Raw genomic sequence first — 24,374 nt, 5'->3', positions numbered from 1 at the left:
ATGCTTCTCTTTCCCTCCAATTATCATATAATTCCTCCCGCACTACCATCCCCACGATCCTAGCCTCCAGAAGAAATCCTCCCACTGACCTCCAAGCATAATAAGAGCAAAAAAAACCACACTACATGGCAATATTTACAGCCAGCCCGACCCAACTTTCACATACAGAAATTCCCGCCAATTTTCCTCCAATCAGTCCTAGTTCTTTGTCCTTGATGGAGGCCTCAGCCTGCTCCGCCGCGTCAAAATAGTGATCCTTTGAGTCCAGCGTGACTCTCAGCTTCGGAGGATACACCACCCTGAACCTCACACCCTTGTTGTACAGCACCGCCTTCACCTTATTGAAGGCCACCTGCCACTTCACCAGTTTGGTATCGATGTCCTGGTATATGCGCATGTGCCCATCACAATTGATGTTCTGACCCTTGGCCCACTTCAGGACCCGTTCCTTCCTCTGGTAACTTCGTCTGGCCACGGCTTCTGCCAAGAGCCCAATGTGCACTGTCCAATCCCCACCCACCAACTGAGAGAACATTTCTGAAAAATACTCGTTTGGCTCAGGCCCTCCACAGCCTCCGGCAAGTCCACCACTCTGAGGTTCATGCGCCTCGACCTGTTGTCCAGATCTTGCACTTTGGTCTTCAGACCCTTCTTCCTGTCCACCACGAGCAGCATCTCAGCTTCCAAAGAGGCAAGCTGACCCTCGTGCCTTGACAAGGCCTCCTCCAAGCCCTACTGCATCTCTTCTTGCTCTTCCACAGCTTTGGCAGTCTTGCCGAACTGCTCCTGTATCGCGCCTAATGCCTCCTCGATGGTGGCTTTAAATGAGCTTTAATCTTCTCTTGTCGCTAAAATTGGCCATCCATCTGCCTGCCAAACATCTCCAACTCTTGCGCCATCTCCCCAGCCAGTGTATCTGATGTGATGGGTGTGGTCACCTCTGCCATCTTTTCTCTCCCCCCCCACCCTCGATTCCTTTGACGGGCTATTAACAGCGAGTTTCTTTCCCGTAGCCTTTTTCAACGAGCTTTTTGTCATTTCTCTGTCACCTTTGCGCTCTCCCCACCTAAAATCTCCCGATAAAAATGGGTAAAAGGGATCAAAATACTGGGACCCTGGCAGGAGCAGCCTCTTGTGCGACCTGCTTTCACATGCCGTCACCGGCAGTTTAATATTATTAAATAAATATTTGTTGTTCTTTTTAGACATTCCAAGAAAGGAGCATGTGAATCTTCCAAAATTGTCAACAACTATAATTTATATGGTGCTTTTAATATAATCAAATTTCCCAAGTCACCTCACAGGACATAATTAGACACCGGACCACACAAGGCGATGTCGGGTCAGATGACCAAAAGCTTGGTCAAAGAAATAAATTTTAAGTAATATCTTAAAGGAAACAAGAGGAAGTGTGGAGAGACAGAGAAATTAGACAGAGAATTCCAGAGCTTAGTGCCTGGGCAACTGAAGACCTGGCAATCAATTGTAGAGTGATGGAGATCAGGGATGTACAAGAGGCCAGAGTTAAATTAGTGCAGATATCTTGACAGGTTGTTGGACTGGAAAAGATTACAGAGATAGGGAGGAACAATTACATGGTGGGATTTGGAAATACGGATGGGAATTTTAAAATCGAGGTGTTGCTTGACTGGGAACCAATTTAGGTCAGTGAACAGGTGTGTGATAGGAGAATGAGACTTGATGCAAGTAAGGGCATTTGCAGTAGGCTTTTGGATGACCTCAAATTTATAGAGGACAGAATCTGGGAGACCAGTGTGTTGGAATTGTCAAGTAAAAAGTAAGAAAGGTATTTATACGGGTTTCAACCACAGATAAACTGAGGTAACGGCGAAGTCAGGTGATGGTATGGAGGTGGAAACGGACACGCTTAGTGATTCCTTTGAAATGTGGTCAGAAGCTCACCTTGAGGTCAAATATGGCACCAAGACTATAGTTTAGGCTCAGGCAGGTGTCAGGGAGAGGGGTGCAGTCAGTAGCTCTGGATTTCAGTTTGGGTTAGGGACCAAGGACAAATGACTTCCGTTTTCCCCAATATTTAATTGGAGTGAATTTCAGAAAAGCTGTCTATAATTCAGCAACAGTAGCGGAATTGAATGAGGAGGTGAGGAGGTGGAGCTGGATGTTGCCAGCAAAATGGTGAAAATGAATGCTGTGCTTTCTTATGATTTTGATCACTGCATGAGTGCATTTGTGCAATGCTTTTCACACACGATGAATAATTCACTGGATATTTTTTTCAGTATCCTTGCTTCTATCGTGCACCAGACAAGAGAAATCAACAGACAGTGAGACCAAGCAGGCCAGCAGCACGGTTCGATTCCCGCAACAGCCTCCCCGAATAGGCGCCGGAATGTGGCGACTAGGGGCTTTTCACAGTAACTTCATTTGAAGCCTACTCGTGACAATAAGCGATTTTCATTTCATTTCATTTCATTTTGGCAGGAAGATTATGGAGAGACAGTAGAAAATAAAGGGACAAACTCTAAAGGAGTTGCAGGAACAGAGGGATCTCGGTGTATATGTACATAATAAGTCATTGAAGATGACAGAGCATGTTGAGAGAGCAGTTAATAAAGCATATAGTACCTTATGGTTTTATTAATGGGAGCATTGAAATCAAGAGTAAGGAGGTCATGTTGAAGTTGTATGAGACATTAGTTAGGCCTCATCTGGAGTATTGCGTCCATCCCTGGGTGCAATATGTGACGAAGGATGTGAAGACATTGGAGAGAGTACAGAGGAGATTCACAAGAATGATTCCAGGGATAAACAATTGTAGTGTATGAGGATAGATTGGAGAAGTTAGGATTGTTTTCCTTGGAGAAAATAAGTAATGAGGCCAAATTTTCTTCTTTGTGGCGGGAATCATGGGCGGGATTCTCCAGTCTGCCAACCGCATTATCCGACACGGCGTGCCCCCACTGACAGCGGGATTCTCTGTTCCCGCAGCCGATCAATGAGGTTCCCCATTGTGGCCATCCCACACTGTCGGGAAACCCACGGGCTTGGGTGCACTGTCAGTGGACCAGATGATCCTGCTGACAGAGAATTCCATTGCATGAGTCAGGCTATTTTCCAGCAATGTCTTCCTCCAGCCCACAGAATTTTCATCATGGAGTCAAATATTGTCTTGTAAACTTCCTGTGAAATGCTTTAGAAAGCTTTTCAGTGTGAAATATATGATATAAATGCAAGATGTTGTGTCCATTTTTCCTGATATAGTAAGATCAGAGATTAAAATGAAACAGAATCTGGAATGGTAATTCAGATCAGATAACGATTCCAACCCCTGAGCCTGCATTCATACCCATCTCCCTCCTACTACTGTGTAATCAGTAGAGAATTTCCCCCTCAGTTAAACAGAAATTGTTGCCCATCATGAATGAAATATTTTTATAGAGCAATTTGCACACTTGCTCAGCAATTAAGCATAAAATCATCCTCCATTTACAGAATCACAGAATCCCTGCAATGCAGAAGTAGGCCATTCGGCCCATTGAGTCTGCACCAACCCTCCGAAAGAGCACCCTGGTCCACCCCTGCATTCCCTCCCCTTACCCTATCCATGCAACCTAACCTGCACATTCCTAGATACTAAGAGGCAATTGATCATGGCCAATCCACCTAACCTGCACACCTTTGGACTGTGGGAGGAAACCGGAGCACCCGGAGGAAACCCACGCAGGCACGGGGAGAACGTGTAAACTCCACACAGTCACCCTAAGTTGGAATTGAACCTGGGTCCCTGGCGCTGTGACGTAGCAGTGCTAACCACTGTGCCACCCTGTTGCCCTCTGTGTCATTGTGCCGCCCATTGTCATGAAGTTTCAAGTTCTATGCACAATTGTTGTCCATTGTTATTTATGACAATCAAGTGCCACAGAATTTATTTGTCCCATCTAACTGCATAATTCTGTTCAAATAACATGACTGGTAATAAAAATGTTGTTCACTTGGGGGAAAGATTTTGTGGTTTGCAAACGTAGTGGAAGAGCAACTTGTGTGGCAATATAGCTGTAGTTCTTACTATTCTTAAAAAGTGCAGCACAATGAGAAGATAATGGTCAAACTTGCCTCTCTTTGCAGACCTTGATCCGGAGTTTTTCAGGATCACAAATCCTGGATACATCCATTGATATGCAGAGTCATGGAATTGATCACAAAAGGCTTGAAGTACAACTGGGGAAACAGGAGCACAGGTCCATAATCACCAATTTTAAATTCAGATTATATTACATTGAAATTTATTATGCTGATTCATTTCATCTTGTTAAATCTGCAGGTTGAAGGACATTTCAGCAACAATTCAGAAGCAGCATGAGCTCCTTATGCTCATCAGTCAAAGAATGGGAATTCATTTTGAGCTGGACCAGCAGGACCAAAATGAAATCTAATAAAACAAGCAGCAACCAAAAGGCAACAAGAGAAAGGGGGGGGGGGGGGGGGGGGGGGGGGGAGAAAGAAAACCTGGGATATGTTAAAACCGATGATGTTCAACCAGACAGATTAAGTTCATAGTTCAGACACTTTTCATAATGAACCTCAGCATAAATGTACTTTATAGGATAGTGTTGTGTTCAAAATATGCTGCAATTATTTGATAAACAAAGCTAAAGTGCAGTGTTTCTGTCTAAATCTCAACTTTGATGGACTTGCTTTGTTGTTGCACACTCATATAACTGGCTAAAAATTAAAGATAAATCCCTTGAAGTGTAATAATGTGAAAGTCTTGCTATATTCAACAGGAAATGTGTGCATGTTAGGCTGTGCTTATAGCCTTCAAAGTAAATGCAATTCTTCAGAAGTAGCAATTAAGATGGCATACTTGACAATATGCTAAACTTATTACTGGGGATAATGTCTTAATGGTGTAAATTTTCTCTGTGCCGTGGTATACATATTCTTTATTTGAACTGTAATTTGGCCTTTCATCGCAGGTTGGTGCTGATTTTCATTCTGCTGTAAGTGAGGGTCTTGGAGAAAGGAGAAAGGGAGAGGGGTGGATTTTCTTGGAGGTTTTTCCACTTGTCGATAGTAGATTTACTGCACCGAGGCTTTGAAATCCTGAATTAACAGGTGAAAACTGAAAGTCACTCCGAATATCAGCACTGATTCTGGAATTGCAGCACATACTGATTCATGAGACAAAAGTGGTGGCGAAAGGAAAGTTTGAGGGGGGTCAGACAGTACAACAGATCCAGCAGTTACATCTTAAAGAGGCCAACGTAAGAAATGTTGTTAATTACCGCCACATACAATTATCCTTAAATGATGAAATAGATGCAATTCAAGATTGTTCAGCTAAATATATGTTTGTGCTTCGTGGAGGTGTTTCATGTGACTTCTCTTGTCTAACCTGTTACTCAAAATAAATACTCACACTATTCTGCCATGAATTTTGTAATGTTGTCTAGTTTAGGAACCAGAAGCAGATGGGCCAAGTGGCCTGTAAAGCAATTCAATTCAATGGCCAATCTGTATTTGTATCTGAATTCCATTTACTTGCGTTTGACCCCACATCCTTTGACATCTATCTCAACCTTTACCTGTCAATCTCACACTTAATTGATTGAGAATCCACAGGATTTTGAGAGAGCAATTTATAGATTTCCACTACCTGTGAGTGGAAAATGTGCTTCCTGATTTCATTTGCAAATAGCCTTGTTCTACCTCTGAGATTCTAGTTCTGGATCCCCCCAGTAAAGGCAATAATTTCACTTGCTTGCATCACGCTGGCAAAGTTTAGCCACTTCTTATCTCGTAATATTCTCCAGCCTCACAATCCTCCAAGCTATTTGGGGTCATGATTTTCTGGCATCTTGAGCATCTCTGATTTTAATTGCTCCAACATTGGAACTTGTGCCTTCAGTTATCAAGGCCCTAAGCTCTAGAATTCCTTCCCTAAATCCTTCTTCTTTAAATTGCACCTTAACACATACCTCTTTGACCTGAGCCGGGATTCCCCCTTCCGGGGACTTAGTCCCCACGCCCGCGAGAAAACCGGCGTCAACGACTCCGCCGTCAACGGGCTCCCAAGGTGAGCAATTCTCACCGTCTCGGGGGCTAGGTGGACGCCGGTGGGGTTGGCGCTGCTCCAGCTGGCATCGAAGGGACTGCACGAGTTCGCGCTTGCGCGGAACGGCCGTCGTGATCTCGCGCATGTGTGGAACTGCCGCCGTGAATCGGCACATGCGCAGACCGGCTGTTGGATTTTGGTGCATACACAGGGGATTCTCTTCTCAGCGCCGGCCATGGCGGAGCCCTACAGGGGCCGGCACGGAAGGAAAAAGTGCCCTCACGTAACAGGCCCACCCGCAGATCAGTGGGCCTCGATCGCTGGCCAGGCCACTGTGGGATCCCCCCACGCCCCCCCCCCCCCCCCCCCCCCCCCCCCCGAGGACCACCCATGCCAACTTACCTGCCAGGTCCCGCCGTGTGGGACCATGCCTAACCACGCCGGCGCGACTGGCCAAAAATAGACGGCTGCTCAGCCCATCAGGGTCCGAGAATCGCCTGGGGGAGGGGGGGCGCTGCCAACGGCCCCGAGCGGCATGGCGTGAGTCCCGCCCCCGCCCGAAAAACGGCACCGGAGAATACGGCAGCCGGCGGCGGGGCGGGATTCGCGCTGACCCCTGGGGATTCTCCGACCCGTCGGGGGGTCAGAGAATCACGTCCCAGGTCTTTGTCCATCTGCCCTATGTGGCTTGCTGTCTGAGTTTGCTTTTTCATGCTCTGGTGAAGCAATTGGTTTCATTGTCTGACAGCAACAATATAAGTTATTGTTTAATTTTTACTTGTACCTATCACCTTAATTTTCAGTGTAACCAAATAAAAAGAAAATGGGCACGACTACCGGCCTCGTCGCGCCAGACGAAAAAATGAGAGGGTCGGTTAGATAGCAGGTGAGGCCAAAATAGCGAAGCACGTCAGACGGCGATAGCTTTCCAATCTAACTGGCCCGCTCCTGTTGGCGAGATCAGGATCCCGCTGCAGCGTGGCAAGAAACCAATAATCACAATTAAGACCAATCTCCATCCCATTAATGGGAAGGATCCCTATCGAAAGACCTCCCATGATCTAACCACCTCCTCAGTGAGCGGACACATGGGCGAAATTTAATGCACTTATTTAAAAAGATGAATCTGGCACAGTAGCTGCTGTGGGACTCCGAGGAGGTCAGTAGCCATCTTGGAAATCGGACAATCAGCCTGGGGGCACTGGGGCCGCTGCTCCTGTGCAGGGGGGGTCGGGGCTTGGTCGGGGAGCAGCTGGCCGCCATCGGTGGGGGTTTACCCCTGGGCTGGGGGAGGGTGGTTGTCAAGGGTCTGCGGGCCCCGCATGCCATCCCCCCGAATCGTGTACACCCATAACAGGGGCAGCTCCAGCTGCTGTCTGTCCATCCCACCAAACACTCCAGGGCAGAGCCCTGTCCGTGGTAATATGGGGATGGTCACTTTTACTCACGTTGACTGTGGCGGCCTCTGGCTGCACAGCTGAAGGCTATCGCGAGTGGGAATTGGCAATTCAAGTAATGCAAGCACCTCACAGCTCCCAAGTGGATGCCTGTGAGTACACGTGCCATGTCGCAGGCGATTGTTACTGCCAAGCATCCCAATCAGACTGAGAGGCCTGGACACTTGTCTGAACTCCAGATGCATGAATTGCACAGAGGCAGCAATTTCACAGAGGCAGCAGCCTACAGTCTAACACCCAGGAGCTGGGCCACAGCACTGGGGACATCCCCGTGACCAGAGGGTGGGTGTTTGAACTGAGGAGGAAAGCAGCCCCCCACCCAGGTAACATTCCCGGCGGGTGGCTGTGGGGTGTGTGTGCAGGTCGGGTTGGATGGCACTCTGAGGGTTGACAGGGGATGTGAGGGTGGGCTTCGCCTGTAGGATCCGAGTGTCCTGGGGTGGAAGCCATAGCTGATAGTTAGTTGCCCACCCTCTCCAATTCCTGACAGGTAACACATTATGGATGATATCGTTGACCTCGCGGAAGCTACTATTGTGGTGTTTGTGGCAGGCCAAGCTGCCAGATACTGGAGAAGGTATCGGAAGCAGTATCGACAGAGGCTCCACGTGGCAGCCCATGTGGAGGGGCCCGGCCCACACCCTGAGGACCCGGCTGCCCATCAGCCCAGGGAGGGACCCAGAGGGGGAGGCCCAAGGTGTACAGGCATCACGAGTCTTTTGAACAGATGATGGACAGCATGTGCCACAGGAGGTCCCGCCTCAACAAGGGGATGCCATGTCCTTGCGGACTTTGCTCTATATGGAGGAGAAGGATACCTGCTCCCGGTGGCTGTCAAGGTCACCGCAGCCCTGAACTTCTAGGCCTTGAGATAATTCCAGGGCTCGAGCAGGGACATGTCTGGCATCTCCCAATATACAGTCCACAAGTGCATTCATGAAGTCGCGGATGCCCTGTTTGCCCAAGCAGTGAACTGTATACACTTTGACCTGGACCAAGCCCAAGAGGATGCCCGGGCAGCAGGATTCTCCACCGGGGTGCCCCAGCTCCAGGGGGTAATAGATGGCATGCATCTCACCTTGTGTGTACCGGGCGGTCCAGAATCGCCCTTCATTAACAGAAGGAGTTCCACTCACTGAACGTCCCCTTGTGTCAGGGGCTGGGGCCAGGAGAGGGGGAACAGGGGTTGCAGACCAGCCTGCAGTGCAGAATAATGTGACAGAGGCTTCACATGTCACGGGTGCAATGTATGTTTAATGGTGTACAAGTATAATAGTGACCCCAACTGTCCATAGCTGCCGATGAATCCACCTCCACCGTGTCCTCTCAGTATTCCTCAATCTTCTGAGCCTCCGAGCTCAACCACTACATCTAGGATCACATTAGAGGTGGAGGCAGCCAGCTGCCTATCACCTCCTGTGGCCTTTGATGCCCCTGGCGGGCATCCTCTGGAGTGCCTGGACCCAGAGGTCCCTTCCTGGCTTGCCAGTGGCACATGCCTTGACGTACCACTCTGTTGCGAACGCTGACCCCGAGACATGCGTTGTCGGGGATGCAGACCTTGGAGGGCTGGTGACCCCTGTTGTCTCCCTGTAAGTAAACTCTGGGTCAGCCTCCAGCGCTGCCTCCGCCCAATTGGTGCATGTCACCTTGGTCACCTTGGAACGGAGGGGCTTCTGGATTGCACTTCAGCTGCCCCTGTGCCATCTGGCTTTGCCAGCCCCGGCGACTCCCCAATATCTGCACCCTGGTGTCAGTGCCCTCCGCGATGCTCCTCTGTGAGCAGGCCATGCTCTGCAACGCCTTGCCAATGTCCACCTGCATCTGGGACATAGACCTCAGTGACTGGAGCAAACTCAGGGGTGCCTCAGCAATGCTTACCTGGGACTGGGACATGCTCTGCAATGCCTCGGAAAGACCCATTTACGTGTGGGACACAGCAATGCAGGCAGGCTGTCAAGGCGCTCAGCCATGGCTGTCACTGACACAGCCATGCCTCCGACACAGCCACTCACGCTACTGGCATCGTGCTGCAGGCTGTCTACTGCCGTTGCCACCCTGGCAGTGTTGACCTTCATGCCATGCATTGCTGGTGCTATCTGCTGGGCTCAGCCTTTGGGACTCCTCCAATCAGCTATGGACCCTCTGGAGTGTCGCTGGCATCCTCCCTCTGAACCTCGCGGCCGCACCCTATCAACTACATCAGCTCTGGGATAGCCTGCTCCAGAGGCTCAGCACCTGACTGGAACTCAGCTGGGTCCTGGGGTCTAGCGGGCCTCCGACTGCTACCTCCCCTGGGCATTCCTGCCTCCACCTGATGTACATCAGCAACTGTGTGGTGCTTGCCAAATTGTGCCCCAGAAGCCTGTCCACTAATGTCACCCACCGAGGTGTGTGTCTCTGTGCTGATGGGGATGACAGCTGTGACGTGCTGATGGTGGCATTCTTGGAGCTCTCCTCCAAGGTGTTCTCTTGGGAATTGTGGGGGGAGCTCACCCCGGATGAATACCACTGGGTTGCGATCCTCCGGGAGAAAGGACATGTGGTCAGTGGGAAGGAACGATCATCATTCTAGCATGAACATTCCACATGTGAAAGGTCACCTGGGTGGGGGGTGATGGATCCTCACCTCTGCGGCCAATCTTGGTGTTGGTGATCGATCTGTCCTCGGCCACCCCGTGACTTCCAGGGTCCGTTCCTCGTAGGGGTGAGGACCCTCAGCCCAGGTATCCCACTGCCTGCCTGGACCCTCACCCATCTGTTGTGGGACAACTTCTCCTGTAGAGCCACAGAGGGGGCATTGTGAGCCACATGTTTCATGCATGGTGAGGGGGTTGCATGGCAGGGGACAGGTGTGGGCACCAATACTGGTCATGGGTGGGGTGTGCTGGTGGATGCCAGGGTGTGCTGGGGCACATAATGGTATTGTGCTGGGGGCGAGGTTCAGGGTCAGTGCCTCCCAGGCGGCACTGGCTGCCCTGTGGCTGACTCTCTGACCCCCCTTGGGGAACAGTTTGCTCTGTCTTGACTCCACCGCTTCCATTAGTTTGGTCAGGTCAGCATCACTAAAGCATGGAGCTAGTATTGTTGGCATGTTGAATGCGATGTGGGTTGAAATGCTGCTCCCCCTTGTTGGCAGGGAGCTGTCGAGTGCCAACCCGATGAATCAGTCGGCGGGACAGTCATTTGCGGCGTGAAACCTGTGGAACTCCATTCAGTTGTCGAATTAACATTAGGTACCGGTGACGGCCATGCCGGGTTGGCTGTCGTGAATCACCCACCATTTCCCGCTCGCTACCACACTTAGAACAAATTTGGTTAGATTGCGCCGATTAACTTGAAATTAATAAAATATAGTTACAGGTTTGAATTTACTTCATGAAGTTTCTGAGGGGTTGAAACAAATTCCATTTGCGCAGGCCAAGGAGACAGAAGCTTTGCGCAGGTGGAGACACAGCCTGAATGAGACACATCCAGAGTGGGAATTGGAACTCGGTAATTTGGTGCAGTGAGGTAATTCGGTGCAGATTGGGAGAAGGTGCTTTTTCTCTACTGTTTTGTTCTCTCTCTTTCTTCTGGCCTGTAACTGTTAATCTGCAGGGAGAGAACCAGAGAGCATCTGAGAACCTGGGAAGGTAAGTGATTTTTATTTTTATTTATTTTTATTTTTGTTACCTTTTCAAATTGTGTGGAGGAGAGGGAAACTGAAGTGACATCACAGTTAAGCTGTGACCTGATTGGCTGGTTGTGAGTCTACACTAAATTTAAAAATTAAGCATTGTTAAACTAATTAAACATAATTACTTAATTACTTAATTATAATTTAGAGGGGTATCTAAGCCAGAGATTGGAGAGTACTGTATTTAGCTTTCGCATTTATAGTAGAAATCTAGTGATGGGAAACATATAGGGCGCGATTCTCCGCGCTCACGACAGGGCGGAGAATAGCGGGCGGCGCAAATTTTTACGGCGACGCTGGTTCGACGCCCTCCCGCTATTCTCCCCCCCACACTCCCGCCTCCCGTTTATTTACGGCGAGCAGCGATTCTCCCCTGGCCGATGGGCCGATTCCCAAGGGCTTTGCGGCCGTTTTCCCGATTTTTAATACACCTGCTATACCAGTTTGTGAAAACGGCCGCAAAGTGCCGTTCTGCACAACCATGCCACCGATTGGCATGGCTGTGCCAAGGGTGGCATGTGCCCGCGATCGGTGGGCACCAATCGCGGGCAGCGGGTCCGATTCCTGCGCACTCTTTCTCCCTCCGCCGCCCCGCAGGATAAGTCCGCGGGGCGGCTGAGGGGCATTACGGACCGCGCATGTGTGGGTCTGACGCATATGCGCGGGTTGGAGTCGTCCAATCCGCGCATGCGCGGCTGACGTCATCATATGCGTCAGCCGTCGCTAACTTTGGCGCGCGGGCTTAGCGAAATTCGTTAAGCCCGCGATGCCGGAGTTCACGGGGCCGCGATGCTAGCCCCGACCAGGGAGCAGAATCGGGTCCCAGGAGGGGGCGCGGAGGCTGCCGTGAAACACGGTCGGTTTCGTGGCAGCCTTCACGACTCTCCGCCTTTGCGGAGAATCGCGCCCATAGTTAACAGAAACTTTTTTAAAAAATTGTTTTAAGTTTAATTTACTAATTAATTCATTCAGTGTCAATTAGAGGGGTGCAGTGCTCTGACTGTGAGATGTGGCAGGTCCGGGAAGCTTCCAGCGTCCCGGATGGCTTAATCTGCAGAAAGTGCACCCAACTGGAGCTCCTCACAGACCGCATGGATCGGTTGGAGCAGCAGTTGGATGCACTTAGGAGCATGCAGGTGGTGGAAAGCGTCATAGATAGCAGTTATATAAATGTGGTCACACCCAAGGTGCAAGCAGAGAATAGGGTGACCACCAGAAGGGGCAGGCAATCAGTGCAGTAATCCCCTGTGGTTGTTCCTCTCTCGAACAGGTATACCCCTTTGGATACTGTCGGGGGGGGGGGGGGGGGGGGGGGGGGGGGCTAGCCTATCAGGGGAAAACAGCAGCAGCCAGAGCAGTGGCACCACGGCTGGCTCTGATGTTCAGCAGGGAGGGTCAAAGCGCAAAAGAATAATAGTCATAGGGGAATCTAGAGTCAGGGGCACAGATAGGCGCTTCTGTGGACATGAAAGAGACTTCAGGATGTCATGTTGCCTTCCTGGTGCCAGGGTCCAGGATGTCTCTGAACGTGTAGCGAGCATCCTGAAGGGGGAGGGCAAACAGTCAGAGGTTGTTGTACATATTGGTACTAAAGACATAGGCAGGAAGGGGCATGAGGTCCTGCAGCAGGAGTTCAGGGAGCGAGGCAGAAAGTTAAAAGACAGGACCTCGAGGGTTGTAATCTCAGGATTACTCCCTGTGCCACGTGCCAGTGAGGCTAGAAATAGGAAGATAGAGCAGCTAAACACACGTGGCTAAACAGCTGATGTAGGAGGGAGGGTTTCCGTTATCTGGACCACTGGGAGCTCTTCCGGGGCAGGTGTGACCTGTATAATAAGGACGGGTTGCATCTAAACTGGAGAGGCGTAAATATCCCGGCCGTGAGGTTTGCTAATGTCACACGAGAGGGTTTAAATTATTATGGCAGGGGGGTGGGTACTGGAGCAATAGGTCAGAAGGTGAAAGCATTGGGGGAGAACTAGGGAATAGGGCCAGTATGGATCTGAGGAAGAGCAGACAGGGAGATGTTGCTGAAAACAGCGGGTCTGGTGGCCTGAAGTGCATATGTTTTAATACAAGAAGCATTACGGGTAAGGCAGATGAACTTAGAGCTTAGATTAGTACTTGGAACTATGATGTTGTTGCCATTACAGAGACCTGGTTGAGGGAAGGACAGGATTGGCAGCTAAAAGTTCCAGGATTTTGATGTTTCAGGCGGGATAGAAGGGATATAAAATGGGTGGCAGAGTTGCGCTACTCGTTAGGGAGAATATCACAGTTGTACGTTGGGAGGACACCTCAGAGGGCAGCGAGGCTATATGGGTAGAGATCAGGAATAAGAAGGGTGCAGTCACAATGTTGGGGGTTTACTACAGGCCTCCCAACAGCCAGCGGGAGATAGAGGAGCAGATAGGTAGACAGATTTTGGAAAAGAGTAAAAACAACAGCATTGTTGTGTTGGGAGACTTCAACTTCCCCAATATTGACTGGGACTCACTTTGTGCTCGGGGCTTAGACGGGGCAGAGTTTGTAAGGAGCATCCAGGAGGGCTTCTTAAAACAATATGTAGATAGTCCAACTAGGGAAGGGGCTGTGCTGGACCTGGTATTGGGGAATGAGCCCGGCCAGGTGGTAGAAGTTTCAGTAGGGGAGCATTTCGGGAACAGTGATCTTAATTCAGTAAGTTTTAAAGTGGTGGTGGACAAGGATAAGAATGGTCCTGGGATGAATGTGCTCAATTGGGGGAAGGCTAATTATAACAATATTAGGTGGGAACTGAAGAACCTAGATTGGGTGCAGATGTTTGAAGGGAAATCAACATCTGAAATGTGGGAGGCTTTCAAATGTCAGTTGAAAGGAAATCAGGACCGGCATGTTCCTGTGCGGAAGAAGGATAAATATGGCAAATTTCGGGTACCTTGGATAACGAGAGATATTGTTGGCCTCGTCAAAAAGAAAAAGGAGGCATTTGTCAGGGCTAGAAGGCTGGGAACAGACGAAGCCTGTGTAGAATATAAGGGACGTAGGAAGGAAATTGAGCAAGGAGTCAGGAGGGCTAAAGGGGGTCACGAAAAGTCATTGGCAAATAGGGTTAAGGAAAATCCCAAGGCTTTCTACACATACATAAAAAGCAAGAGGGTAGCCAGGGAAAGGGTTGGCCCACTGAAGGATAGGCAAGGGAATCTATGTGTGGAGCCAGAGGAAATGGGCGAGGTACTAAATGAATACTTTACATCAGTATTCGCCAAAGAGAAGGAATTGGTGAATGTTGAGTCTGGCGAAGGGTGTGTAGATAGCCTGGGTCACATTGAGATCCAAAAAGACGAGGTGTTGGGCGTCTTGAAAAATATTAAGGTAAATAAGTCCTCAGGGCCCGATGGGATCTACTCCAGAATACTGAAGGAGGCTAGAGAGGAAATTGCTCAGGCCTTGACAGAAATCTTTGTATCCTCACTGTCTTCAAGTGATGTCCCGGAGGGCTGGAGAATACCAATGTTGTTCCTTTGTTTAAGAAGGCGAGCAAGGATAATCATAAGAACTACAGGCCGGTGAGCCTTACGTCAGTGGTAGGGAAATTACTGGAGAGAATTCTTCAAGACAGGATCTGCTTCTCTTTGGAAGCAAATGGACGTATTAGCGAGAGGCAGCATGGTTTTGTGAAGGGGAGGTCGTGTCTCACTAACTTGATAGAGTTTTTCGAAGAGGTCACAAAGATGATTGATGCAGATAGGGCAGTGGATGTTGTCTATATGGACTTCAGTAAGGCCTTTGACAAGGTCCCTCATGGTAGACTGGTACAAAAGGTGAAGTCACATGGGATCATGGGTGAGCTGGCAAGGTGGATACAGAACTGGCTAGGTCATAGAAGGCAGAGAGTAGCAATGGAAGGGTGCTTTTCTAATTGGAGAGCTGTGACTAGTGGTGTTCTGCAGGGATCAGTGCTGGGACCTTTGCTGTTCGTAGTATATATAAATGATTTGGAGGAAAATGTAACTGGTCTGATTAGTAAGTTTACAGACGACAACAAAGGTTGGTGGAATTGCGGATAGCAATGAGGACTGTCAGAGGCTACAGCAGGATTTAGATTGTTTGGAGACTTGGGCAGATAGATGGCAGATGGAGTTTAATCCGGACAAATGTGAGGTAATGCATTTTGGAAGGTCTAATGCAGGTAGGGAATATACAGTGAATAGCAGAACCCTCAAGAGTATTAAAAGTCAGAGAGATCTAGGTGTACAGGTCCACAGGTCACTGAAAGGGGCAACACAGGTGGAGAAGTTAGTCAAGAAGGGAAACGGCATGCTTGCCTTCATTGGCCGGGACATTGAGTATAAGAATTAGAACATAGAACATAGAACATTACAGCGCAGTACAGGCCCTTCGGCCCACGGTGTTGCACCGTCCTGTGATACCCTTCTAAAGTCCCTCTACACTATTCCCTTATCGTCCATATGCCTATCCAATGACAATTTGAATGCGTTTAGTGTTGGCGAGTCCACTATTGTTGCAGGCAGGGCATTCCACGCCCTTACTACTCTCTGAGTAAAGAACCTACCTCTGACATCTGTCCTATATCTATCTCCCCTCAGTTTAAAGCTATGTCCCCTCGTGCTGGACATCACCATCCGAGGAAAAAGGCTCTCGATGTCCACCCTATTTAATCCTCTGATCATCTTGTATGCCTCAATTAAGTCCCCTCTTAACCTTCTTCTCTCTAACGAAAACAGCCTCAAGTCCTTCAGCCTTTCCTCATATGATCGTCCCTCCATACCAGGCAACATTCTTGTAAATCTCCTCTGTACCCTTTCCAATGCTTCCACATCCTTCCTATAATGTGGCAACCAGAACTGCACACAATACTCCAAATGCGGCCGCACCAGAGTTTTGTGCAACTGCAACATGACCTCATGGCTCCGAAACTCAATTCCTCTACCAATAAAAGCTAACACACCGTACGCCTTCTTAACAACCCTCTCAACCTGGGTGGCAATTTTTAGGGATCTATGGACATGGACACCGAGATCTCTCTGCTCGTCCACACTACCAAGAATCTTACCATTAGCCCAGTACTCTGCCAGTTCATTGGCAAGTCAAGTTGCAGCTGTATAGAACCTTAGTTAGGCCACACTTGGAGTATAGTGTTTAATTCTGGTCGCCACACTACCAGAAGGATGTAGAGGCTTTAGAGAGGATGCAGAAGAGATTTACCAGGATGTTGCCTGGTATGGAGGGCATTAGCTATGAGAAGCGGTTGAATAAACTTGGTTTGTTCTCACTAGAACCTCAGAGGTTGAGGGGCGACCTGATTGAGGTCTACAAAATTACGAGGGGCATAGACAGAGTGGATAGCCAGAGGCTTTTTCCCAGGGGAGAGGGGTCATTTAGTAGGGGGCATAGGTTTAAGGTGCGAGGGGTAAGGTTCAGAGGAGATGTAGGAGGCAAGTATTTTACACAGAGGGTAGTGGATGCCTGGAACTCGCTGCCGGAGTATGTGGTGAAAGCAGGGACGATAGTGACATTTAAGAGGCATCTTGACAAATACATGAATAGGATGGGAATAGAGGGATACGGACCCAGGAAGTGTAGAAGATTTTAGTTTAGACGGGCAGCATGGTCGGCGCAGGCTTGGAGGGCCGAAGGGCCTGTTCCTGTGCTGTACTTTTCTTTGTTCTTTGTTCCATTGTCAATTATGGAAACTCTGTTTTTTCTAACTAGAATTCTGATTTTGAGTTGTACAGTCATTGGCTTTTATATGATCTTCCCACTTTGATTTTTGTGCCTTGGATTTTCCAGTCCTTTCCACTGGCAGGATCTTCCAGTCCTGCCGATGGCAACCTCCACCTCACCCCCCCCACCACGACGGGTTCCTCGGCAACGGGCCATGTAAAACATTCCAGAAATGGTAGACTGGAAGATGTCGCTGGTGACTGATGGCGAACCATCTCCACCACAGGAAAACACAGTGCGGGGGCAGGAAATCCCCGCCTTGTGTGTGCAATGTACATGTTTAACATTGGTTCCTGAATAATTTTGAAAATGTAGAAGTTGATATTGATAAGTTGCAAACTCACTCGAACCCTGTGTTGATTCTGGCATACGGTGGAGAAGAGTTTATAATCATTATTAACTATGTTCACCTCCACTCTGAATCTCCAAAGGTAAGGCACCAGTATAAATGTCACATTAATCCTCGCAGAGCTGCAGAACAAACACAAAACACTGGAGGAAAGTGGGAATAAAAATGATTTATCGGCCACATTCTCAGCTTTTGAGAGACAATATGGCTCACAATAGTACAGTTCCCAAAGTAAAGATTTTCCCATTTGCACTGAAATCCACTTTTTGGGGAAGGATTGTTTTTGTTGAGTTTTCATATTTTATATTCAAGAAATTATAAATTATATATTATCAGAAAAAAAGCTCCACAAAAACCAACACATATATTTACAAGGCGAGTATCTTCATAACAACAACTGTGGCCGCAAAGCCCCATTAACCGGCATACTTATTTTATATTCCCCAATATGGCCGAGACATATATTTACAGGCATTTATATACAATTTGGTTTGATGTGTTCTGTGACCTTGCCATTGCAATGATGTACACAGAACATCTGGTTGCTAAACTAGAGCAATGATTTATTGATGAACCATGTGGAAAGATAACAAACAGAATACTATACAGACAAAGTAACTATGTGAGTTTGGTGAACTCTCCTGGAACCATTCTCTGTGCGACTGTTTGTCAACGCCTCACTTTCCGAGGCTGATGTCTTATGGCACCAGCTGGTTGGAGGTCGCATAACTAAATATGTACAAAACTATTAACATGCATATTACCACATCCCCCTTCCTTTGGAAATGTTAACATTTAAAAACAAAAAACATGATTTGTATTATCCTTTAACATATATCATATATTTATATTCAGATTCAACTGTGCTTCAATTAATATGATATGCCTGAATGTTTCCTTGGTGCACAGTTCATTGTGCACCTCCAACAGGATCACCCCGTTGATCTTCACGGTTCTTTTCATCTTCCCTGTGTCGCTTTTGCTTCTTGAAGATTAGTTTCCGGGCAGGTCTTTTTTGTTTTAGCCTTTTGACGCGATGCATCCTGAGGATCGGTATCCTTTAGAACAGTACAGCACAGAACAGGCCCTTCGGCCCTCGATGTTGTGCCGAGCAATGATCACCCTACTCAAACTCACGTATCCACCCTATACCCGTAACCCAACAACTCCCCCTTAACCTTACTTTTTAGGACACTACGGGCAATTTAGCATGGCCAATCCACCTAACCCCGCACATCTTTGGACTGTGGGTGGAAACCGGAGCACCCGGAGGAAACCCACGCACACACGGGGAGAACGTGCAGACTCCACACAGACAGTGACCCAGCCGGGAATCGAACCTGGGACCCTGGAGCTGTGAAGCATTTATGCTAACCACCATGCTACCATGCTGCCCTCCTTGCTGGCCATGCCTTAGTCACCAGCTTCTACTTCACCAGCTTCTTTCATTTTTCTACGCGATGCTTTTTGCTGCTGCGTTGCGGTGTACTTTCTGGCCCGTCAGTCACATTGCCGGTGTCTTCTTGTTCAGCATCACGAGTATCAGCCACGTTAACGGTGTTTTCTTGTTCAGCATCACGAGTGTCTGCCAAACTGCCGATGTCGTCTTGATTGGTTTCATAGGTGAGACTCACTGTGCCCCTTATTTGGTAGCACCCACTTTGCCACTGGCCTGCGACATGGGAGCAGTTGTTTGTGGATTATCATGTGAGACATCTCATGTCGGCATACCTCCAAGGGACTGGACAGTCATGGTCGAGTCTGCACCTTCAGCGGCTGGCTGCAGAGCCTTGCACTGTGATGTCTGGGTTGGATCCATATCCCCAAGGTTGGGTGATGTCCCTGCATCCTGTGCTTGAACCCCAAATGATGGCTCTTTGTCACTTGAAATGATAATGCATTGGTCACCTTTTCCTGAACAAAGAACAATACAGCACAGGAACAGGCCCTTCGGCCCTCCAAGCCCGGACCGGTCATGATACCAACCTTTGCCAAAACCCTCAGCATTTCCTTGTACCTTATCCATGTGATTGTCAAGATGCCTTCTGAACACCGTTAATGTACCCTGCTTCCACAACCTCCCCTGGCAATGCATTCCAGGCACCCACCAACCTCTGCGTAAAAAACCTGCCTCGCACATCTCCTCTAAACTTTGCCCCATGGACCTTAAACCTATGCCCCCTGATGACTGACCCCCCCACCCTGGGAAAGAGTGCAAGCCCATCCACTCTATCCATGCCCCTCATAATCTTGTAGACCTCTATCAGGTACATAGTACATAGAACATACAGTGCAGAAGGAGGCACCATTCAACCTCCGTCTTTCTAGTAGAAACAGCACCCTCTCCAAAGCCTCCATTTCCTTCTGGTAGTGTGGCGACCAGAATTGTGCGCAATTTTCCAAGGGGAATTTACCAAGGTTCTATATAACTGCAGCATGACTTGCCAGTTTTAATACTCTATGCCCCATCCAATGAAGGCAAGCATTCCGTATGTTTTCTTGACTAGCTTGGCCACTTGTGTTGCCACTTTCAAAGATCTGTGGACCTGCACGCCCAGATCTCTCTGACTTTCTATATTCAGAAGAGTTTTGCCATTTGTGGTATATTTCCCCTCTATGTTAGACGTACCAAAATGCATTACCTCATACTTCTCCGGATTAAACGCTATTTGCCATTTCTCTACTCCAACCTAGCTATGTTCTGCTGTATCCACTGACAATCCTCAACACTATCTGCCACTCTACCAACATTGGTGTCATCTGCAAACTTACTGATCAGACCAGCTACATTTTCCTCCAGATCGTTTAAGTGCACCACAGACAACAGAGGCCCCAGCACAGATCCCTGTGGAATACCACGAGTCACAACCTTTCATTCATAAAAACACTCTTCTACTGCTCCCCTTTGCCTTCTGTGACTGAGCCAGTTCTGTAACCATCTTATCACCTCACCTCTGATCCCGTGTGACTTCATCTTTTGTGCCAGTCTGCCATGAGGCACCTTGTCAAAGGCTTTACTGAAGTCCATGTAAACAACATCCACCACCCTCCCCTCATCAATCATTTCTGTCACCTCTTCAAAAATCTTGATCAAGTTAGTGAGGTACAGCTTCCCATTCGCAAAACCATGTTGTCTGTCGCTAATGAGTTGATTTGTTTCCAAATGCAGCTCGTGTAAATGGGACAGACTGAGGAGGTTGACCCTCGTTCCCATGTCAAGTTCGCAGTTTTGTCATTACTGTCATCACGACTGTTCAGAAAGACTTCTTCACTTTTTATGGTCGGACCTATCTTGTCCTTGGTTGAAATTAGATCAATGAAGAACTATTCTTCTGGGGGCATCTCATCAACTGTGTTGACTGGTCTGATTTTGTCCACTGTGGGAAGCGAAAAGCATTGTTTTGCAAAATGATTTGTGTGGCCACACCTGGAGCATACTTTTCCATATGCTGGACATTGCTGTGGGCATGTCGATTGCCACATTTATGGCATAAGATGGTGGACCCGGTCGGCTTTTTAAAATGGCCTCCCGCACTGAGACCACATTTTTTATTAAACTGTGTCCCAGTGCTGATGGCGCTGGCGTCTTCTTCCACGGTGGTGTCAAAATTGTTTTGGTTGAGCGTGCTGATCTGCTGTGCAGCCAATTCACTTGCATGACATATCTTGATGTGGTTTTCTGATTGAGGTTCTTCCTTCTGGGTACGCGTACTAAGTGTGTAATGGTCAGATGCTTCTTTTTTTTCAGAGAGCAATGCCAAGCAAAGTACTTTATCACCTCATCGTAGCTCTTGCTTTCCTCTTCGCTGTCCCAGATGAAGGTATTGTATAGTTCTGTTGCTTGAGAACCTGCTACTGTGAGCATCAGTGCAATAAGCCTCTCATCAGGCTATGCCTGCAGGCCAAGGGCTACTATATAGAATCCAAATTGCTGCTTAAAAGCACGGCAATTTTTTAATAAGTTCCCTGTGGGTGCTGGTTCCTTGAGCTGGTGGGGTGCCTTTAAACCTTCCATCTCTAACTTCACAGTCGTCTGCTGCATTGAGTTGCAGATAACTGCAGTTCACCAGGTCGGATAAAGCAGCTTCGCTTTCCGTTCTTTGGCCTATTTCGCCTTGTCTTTTCTGTTGTTTCCTTTGAATGTTCTGCACACCTGGTATCATGTTGTGTTCTGTGACCTTGCCGTTGCAATGATGTACACAGAACATCTGGTTGCTTAACTAGAACAATGATTTATTGATGAACACATGGGAAGATATCAAACAGAATACTATACAAAGTTACTATGCGAGTTTGGTGAACTCTCCTGGAACTACTTTATGTGCGACTGTCCTGTTGTATGCCTTACTACCAACTGCCGAGTGTCTCACCTCTCATGACTGATGTCCGATGCCACCAGCTGGTTGGATGTCACTTTACTAACTATGCACAAAACTATTAACAGGCATATCACCACAGGTTTGGATCTGAGCTTACCATCGGACTGGCCCGTTGTAGCTTTGTCCCTCTTGCTATTGCTCGTATTCCTTTTTATTTATCTTCACCCCCCCCCCCCCCCCCCCCCCACCGCCCCCCATTTCCGCCCGGCCCACTCTTGCTCTACTGGTTGCTGACTACGAACAGGTCTTGAAACAAATTGGTGAACAGCTTCCACATTCTAAGGGAGCCTTTTTTTTATTGTCCATTGCTGTTGAGACCTTAGTCAAGTATCACAAAATATTTGTCATAATACTTTCCTTTAGTTACAAAGATCACAATATAAAGCAAACAATCAAAAAATGTGTTTTTTAAATGGATTGCTTGGGTATTGCTGCAATACCTGCCAGTGATACCAGGGAAATATAGCCAAGAATATAACAATGTAGTATAACGATACGGAGTCTTCACTATTTAACATTGTTATTTTATTCCAATCTAGCTCATTTGTAACAAACTGGATTAAATGTTTATCACGGTGGCCAAATATTACATTATTATTATCACAGTGCCTATCCGATAGCTTAAAACAGGTATTAGACTTTTTGTTTATTGTAATGGAAGCATGTTTTTGTTTGGACCCTTTCTTGTAAACATACAGCGCTGAGCATATCAGACACCAGTGTGAACAGCTCAGCTTTTCTGGATGAAGCCAAACAAGAGGACAGCCAACAAAAGGCCAATTAAAAAATAGCTTTCTGCTGGAGCCAAGGGGAGCTGCATTGCTCCTTCCGGTTCTACAGGCACGTTGATGACCACTAAGAGCTGTGATGACCCGACTTCTGGTGGCGGCGATGAGGCAGGAAGCCGCACATTTGGGAGCTCCCGTTTCAAACAGACTTTTCGGCTCTCTTTGGAGCCCAAAACGGAAATTTTTCGACGTCTCCCGGTGGGAGAAGGTGTGCTGATCGACTTTCCCCGCAGTTCATGACTCGAACTCGGAGTGGAAAGGGGGGAAAAACGGCAGCAGCTCCCCAGAATAAATGGGGGAAGGAATCCAAGATGGCGGCCGGCGGAGCTCCAGAGGAGTGGAAGCAGTGGCCCCTGGAGCAACAAGCTGCTCTCCTGCGCTGTTTTGCAGATTTCAAGGCTGAGGTACTGAGCTCTCTGCAGGAAACGAACAAAAGGCTCTCGGAGATTCAGACGACCCAGGGTGCTGCCATCAAGGAGTTGCAGACGCAGGCCACTGATCGAGAGGAGGAGGCCGGGGTCCTCGTGAGTAAGGTGGAGGGACACGAGGCACGCCACAAGAAGTGGCAGGACCGCTTCGAGGAGCTTGATCACCGCATGAGGCGGAAAAACCTGCGGATCTTAGGCCTTGCGGAGGGGTTGGAGGGGTCGGACCTGACAGCCTATGTGGCTATAATGCTGAATTCGCTAGTGGGGGCCGGGTCTTTCCATCTGCCCTTGGAGCTGGAGGGAGCGCACAGGGTGCTGGCCAGGAGGCCTAAGGACAATGAACCCCCGCGTGTGGTGCTGGTGATGTTCCACCGGGTCAGTGGTCGGGAGTGTGTGCTGTGCTGGGCCAAGAAGGTGAAGAGCAGCAACTGGGAGAATGGGGTAGTACGGATCTACCAGGATTGGAGTGCGGAGGTGGCTAAGCAGCGGTCCGGGTTTAATCGGACGAAAGAGGTGCTTTACAAGAAGAAGATAAAGTTCGGAATGTTGCAGCCTGCGCGCCTGTGGGTAACTTATTCGGACCGGCATTATTATTTCGATTCCCCGGAGGAGGCGTGGGCCTTCATGCGGACGGAGAAACTGGACTTGAACTAGGGGTTGGGGGTTGCGGGGTCGGTTGTAATACTTTATTGCTGGATTCTGCTGTTGCTGTGTTCTCTTTTTCTGTACTTTTGCAATTTTGATATGGTTATTTATGGGGGTGTTGTTCTGTTATGTTTTTTTCTATGGGGCATTGTTTGAGTTTTGTATCTTGCGGGGAGGGTTGGGGGGGTTTGTTGCATTCTATGTCGGGTTGGGGGTATGGAGTGGGGCTGGTATTTGGGAGCTGCGTCAGAAGGGTGTGATGGGGCAGTGCGAAAGCGCGGGGTTTCCTCTGGTTTCCCGCGCTGCGGGGCTGGGGGGTAGAGATGATGACGGGGGAGGCGGGGCCTTAACTGATTCTTCCCCGCGCTGGAGCGGTGCCTGGAGGAGGGATAGGATGGGGGATGATCCCATTTTGGGAGGGGTCGGGTTATTGCCGGGAGTTTCCGGGGTCAGCAGAAGTTAGCTGACCCACGGAAGTACAATGGAGGATGGTTCGCAGCTAGGAGGGTTCCTAGCCTGGGGGAGGAGGGAGGGGGGGGGGGGAAAGGGGAATACTGGGTTGCTGCTGGTAGGGTCAGGAAGGAGCTGGTTGGGGCTGGGGGACAGAGGAGAAGTGTTGTCGCTGTGGGGACTGGGTCGGGCAGGGGGTGCTGGCCTGGGGCGGGCAGTCGACGAGCTATGGCTAGTCGACGGGGGAGGGGGCGGGACGCCCTCTGATCCGGTTGGTCACCTGGAATGCGAGAGGATTGAATGGGCCGGTGAAGCGGTCAAGGGTACTTGCTCATCTGAGGGGCCTAAAGGCAGATGTGGCAATTCTTCAGGAGACCCACCTGAGGGTGGCGGACCAGGTCCGCCTGAGGAAGGGATGGGTGGGTCAGGTTTTCC

The 24,374-nt window shown here is 48.8% G+C and overlaps 1 protein-coding gene across 1 annotated transcript in view; it reads left to right on the top strand.

The window, feature by feature from the left end:
* The window catches only part of trpa1b (transient receptor potential cation channel, subfamily A, member 1b), a 163,080-nt gene extending 158,638 nt beyond the window's left edge, over positions 1 to 4,442 (top strand). Inside the window, exons 27-28 of the mRNA XM_038808471.1 lie at positions 4,108 to 4,220; positions 4,304 to 4,442. Of these exons, the coding sequence (XP_038664399.1) occupies positions 4,108 to 4,220; positions 4,304 to 4,415 (225 nt within the window). The 3' untranslated portion in view covers positions 4,416 to 4,442. The remainder of the gene's footprint in view (positions 1 to 4,107; positions 4,221 to 4,303) is intronic.
* Positions 4,443 to 24,374: the final 19,932 nt, after the last annotated feature.

The sequence above is a fragment of the Scyliorhinus canicula genome, chromosome 10 (genome assembly GCF_902713615.1).
Source record: "Scyliorhinus canicula chromosome 10, sScyCan1.1, whole genome shotgun sequence".
NCBI classification, from domain to species: domain Eukaryota; kingdom Metazoa; phylum Chordata; class Chondrichthyes; order Carcharhiniformes; family Scyliorhinidae; genus Scyliorhinus; species Scyliorhinus canicula.
Note: the sequence above shows the minus strand (reverse complement) of the source record. Positions and strands in the feature narration are given on the sequence as shown.